Consider the following 4,619-nt stretch of genomic DNA (forward strand, 5'->3'; position numbering starts at 1 on the left):
CTCTCCTTCAGAGAGACACCTCAGCATCCCCTCTTTTACTGTCTAAGTGGTTTTGTTGTGCTTCCTGGGGTGCTGAGGATGGAAGCCAGGGCAGTTCACTTGTTTGGCAAATATCTACCACTGAGCTGTCTCCAGCACCTCTCTGAGCTCCGGCAGGAGGCATGCCTCTTCCCTCACTAAGTTGTCCAGACCCAGTGAGTCTCCTACCTCAGCCAACCCAGGAGCTGGGACTATGGAAACAGAAATCTGCGTGTTGAGGTGCCTGGCTTAATAAATCAGTCTTTTAGTGGCCTGTTTCCTCACTAGCGTCCCTCCCAGCCTGGTCAGCATGTCTAAGACCACAAGAGAAATACAGCAAAGAGGTAACTCTCATACCTCTACTGTACAATAAATTCAGATAGCAAAAGCCACTGATGTTGACTTCCTCCTTGCTGCAGTGGTCGACTTTGAAAGACTCTTCTCAAGGATGCTTGCTTCCAGGAATGAATAACCCTGCTCACCTCCCCACCTTAGTGCCAGACAGCCCAGTCTTTACTTCTCACAAGCCACAGAGCAGGAGTGACACCCTCCCATGTCCTTTACGTTATTCAAATAAAATGATATAGTCCGACATAACATTATCTGACTCTTCAAATAACCAAAACTCTTGAGGTTTAAAAAGGAAAGCAGGGCCTGAAGAGATAGCCCAGCAGCAGTTAAGAGCAGTTGCTGCGCTCAAGGAAGACCTGGGATCAGTTCTCAGAACCCATATGGTAGCTTGCAACTGCCTACCATTCCAGATCCAGAGAGTCCAACATCCTCTGTGGCCTTCTTGGGCACCAGGTACACACATGGTACAGCTATACATGCAGACAAAACGCCACACACATACAAAGAAAGAAAAGCATTTCGTTGACAGATGAGTAAGAAAAATAAAGGAGGAGCCACACATACAATTAGTATCTCTTTACCTTCTACCACCAGGATGAATGAGAACTAGGATTTTCCAGCTGGCTACCCCACGTCTATGCCCACTCTTACACTGCTAACCTACCAGAAACTAAAGGCCAGTCCCAGGAAGGAGCAAGTAAACAGCATATCAATAATTAACATAGTTTTATAGAAACAATGGATCACTTCACATCAGAAGGCATTTAGTATTATTAAAGACAGAGTAATGTTGGAAACAATGCAGAAGTACTCACCTATCAAAGTCTGACAGCTTATTCGGGTTACACCACTATTTACAGGTAAGTCATTTACATATACCTGTCCACTCTCATAGGTTATGTTAAGAACAACCTTAAAATAAAGCAGCATATACATTAATTCCAATGGTTTATAAATGACCATGAACTCTTCATATCAAACATACATCATCTAACTATGTGTGTGACAGGTGTTATTGTCTGGATGTGCTTTGCTCTTCAAAGACCCATGTGTTGGAAGCTTGGTCTCTCTCCATGTGGTGGTGTTTGAGGGAGGGGGAGAACCCTCTAAGATACAAAGCTTAGTGGTAGATGTGTAACCCCTAGGACAATGTCTTCAAAGGAACCATGGGACCCCAGTCTCTCTTATCTGTTATCTGGCAAAATAAATGTGTTCTCCTGTTAGCTCCTATCACTATGGAACCATCTGCCATGCCACCAAAGACAAGCAACATCAGCAACATGTCCTTGAACCTCTGTAACTAAGCAAAAAAAAAAAAAAAAAAAAAAAAAAAAAAAACAAAGGCCCTTTTGGTTTTGTTTAGAGCTGTTTTTTTTTCTTTGATTTCTTTTAAAAAAATATTTATTTCTATTTTATTTGTATGGATGTTTTGCTTGCATGTATGTCTGTGCATCGTGTGTGTAGTGCTTTTGAAGAAAACAGGGTGCTGGTCCCTTGCAAGTGAAGATACATGTTGAAGGCTAGACTGATACAAGGCTTTCCCTACGGCCCTGATGTACAGCAGGAATATTCCTCTAAACTTTCTCTAAGCCTTGAGCATGCTTGGCCAAGTCAGTATGGCCTGGAGCCAGGACCTTGGGACAGCTACAGATTCTGATCTTTGGGAACCCAGCACTTCCCACCCTAAGGGGCTGCATTATGCGTCCCAACCCAATCCTCTGAAACTCTTGAGATATCCAGTGTCCCTCTTGTGTAGAACTAATTGAATCACTTTCTGCTGACTTCTTCCCACAGTATGGTAGACTTTTACTGAAACTGTACTATTTCTCCCATAAAAAACCACACATAAGACACTATATATCATAATAAGCTTGCTTGGCATAAGACATAGCTTATTGCAAGTCCCCCTGATCCCAACTTTTCTGTCTTCTTTATCTTCTCATCCCCTTTAGAACCCTGTTACTGAAGAACAGCCTGCTGGGCCAGGTGAGTTATAAATGGTTATAAACTGCCATTTGGGTATGTTGGAGATCCAACCTGGATCGTCTGCAAGAGTAGCCAGTGCTCTTAACCACTGAGCCATGCTTCCAGTCCTCGGGTCTGGTTTTTTAAGACGGTCTCACTACTTAAGAAGCACAGGCTGACTTTAATTTGAGGTAACCCTTTTCTGCCTCAGCCTCCACAGTGCTGGGATTACAGGAATGGGGTGCTAGACCCAGCTTCATTAGCAAAGCCTCATATAATCTGCCATGGATTTCACACATTTATATAGAGTAGCCTGCCTTGGGCATTCCAATGTAATAACTGAAAATGGACTAATACAGTCAGTAAGAATTCCTGGCTAAATGTTATAGTAAAAATATAATCCAAAGGAGACAAACCTGTTCTTTAGACACTCCTCCACTGTTGTTCAGGGTAGTTACATTGATCCTGATGCCATCCTGCAAAACAAAGTATAAGTTGGACAGATACGACTTTCCATATCGAAAATGGCCTGACTGTGTGGGCAAGTTCAAAATTTCTTAGATTCACAAGTGATGATGAAGAATCTCCAAAATTCTATAAGAGAGGAAATAAGTCCATATCTCTGTAACTTTACAATCACTCAGTATTTATTTGGTTTTCTAGTGCTTGTCTGCACAGTTGTTATCTTTACCCAGAAGCAACTGCAGCTCAACTACAATTTCATATACAAGCGTGCTTAGAGTTGCAAGGTTGTTGCTATTGACACGGCCGCATGTTTATAATTTCTGTACTCAGAAGAGTTCCAGTACAATTCTAAAACATCATAAGCAGAATAAAGAGCTGGAGATGGCTCAAGAGTTATAAAAGCACTTGTTGCAAAACAGGACCACGGGAACCTCCACAAGGTTATCCTGTGACCTCCATTGCTATGGCGTAAGTTCCCAATCCAACACATAACAAGTAAATTTTTTAAAGTAAAAAAGCAACATTTATCATGACAGACACTTCTCTATTTAGTGTGTTCCTATTAAATAATAAGGTGTTCCTAAGTTTCTTGTCATTTGAGGAAAACTCGAATTTTATAATCTCCAAACTTTCTCCTACTATACTGAAGAAGGCCAAATGTGGCAACAAATGTAAAAAAATGGGCTGCCCCTGAATATTGCAATGACATGGTTCTCACAGTAAGCCAGGAATCTCAAAGACTTGTGACCTTAGAGGGGTTGAATCTCGTTCCCCTGGGATGCTGAAGCTCATCTCCGACCCATCACGCAGGAAAGGACCGCTTCTTCCCCCAAAGACCCCATACAGATACACACACACACCCTCACCCACCCACTTCGGGAAGCGCTAGACCTTCAGCCTCTCTCAGTCCCCAACTCGAGTGGCCCCTCGACTAGGAAAGGCGCTCCCTCCTGGTCGCGGCTGAGCAGGCACAGGTGGCCTGGATAATTGCTAATTGGGCAACACAAACATCGGCAAGGCCCAGGGCCGGGCTCTAACCCAGGAAGGAGCCATTACAAATGCCCGAGGTCACTGGTGACCGCGCATTTCGACAGCAAAGCCTGGCAGGATCCGAACCGGTTCGAGGGGCGCCACGAACCTCAAGTTCGATGGCCGCAGTCTTGACCACACTTCCAAGGACGCCCGCGCGCCTTCCTTGCGTTCCCCTTCGGAGAGCCCACCCTGCCCGGCATCCCGGAAAGCCTCCTTTTCTCTCCCGGCGGCCAGACCCGGCGACCAGACCCGGCCCAGCCAGGCACTGTCGGCTGTCCACCTGCGGGAGGGGGCAGCTTCACCCCGCCCGGCCTCCCGGAGGTCCCGGCAGAGGAGCGGCCTACTGCGCCCGCCCAGCCCTACCTGCGGGGCTGTGGACGGCGGCCTGGGCGCGCTGGTGGTCAGCCACGCCGCGGCTGGCAGCGCCACGAACAGCAACAGCCGGACGGGCAGCGGCGCCAATACGGCGCCCTCCATCTTGGACAACACCGGCGCCAGGCGGCCGAGGTGAGGGCGTGTCGGTCTGGGGCAGGGCGGGGCCGAGGGGAGGGTCAGACTCCTCCCAAATGGGGCGGGTCCACTGAGAGGGTGGAGTTGCTCAGGCCTTTGCCGTCTATGGGCGGAGCCAACTTTGTGAGCTTCCTCCTGGCCTTTCGGGCAAGAAAGGGGTTTTCTCCAAACAAGTGCAATTCTTTACGAAGCCTTTACTTTTGGAGTGTTTTTGTTTTCTCTTTCGAAGCAGGATCCTGAAACAGTAGCGTAGGCTAGCCTTGAACTACTTACTAATC

General features: G+C 46.7%; 1 protein-coding gene across 2 annotated transcripts in view; it reads right to left on the reverse strand.

The window, feature by feature from the left end:
- Window positions 1–4,364, reverse strand: part of Ginm1 (glycoprotein integral membrane 1) — a 12,868-nt gene extending 8,504 nt beyond the window's left edge. For both annotated transcript variants that reach the window (XM_031380347.1, XM_031380346.1), the window contains exons 1-3: window positions 4,195–4,364; window positions 2,751–2,810; window positions 1,185–1,281 (exon numbers count right to left, since the gene is read on the reverse strand). In XM_031380347.1, coding sequence (XP_031236207.1) covers window positions 1,185–1,281; window positions 2,751–2,810; window positions 4,195–4,308 — 271 coding nt within the window. In that variant the 5' untranslated portion in view covers window positions 4,309–4,364. The remainder of the gene's footprint in view (window positions 1–1,184; window positions 1,282–2,750; window positions 2,811–4,194) is intronic.
- Window positions 4,365–4,619: the final 255 nt, after the last annotated feature.

The sequence above is a fragment of the Mastomys coucha genome, unplaced genomic scaffold (genome assembly GCF_008632895.1).
Source record: "Mastomys coucha isolate ucsf_1 unplaced genomic scaffold, UCSF_Mcou_1 pScaffold2, whole genome shotgun sequence".
NCBI lineage: Eukaryota > Metazoa > Chordata > Mammalia > Rodentia > Muridae > Mastomys > Mastomys coucha.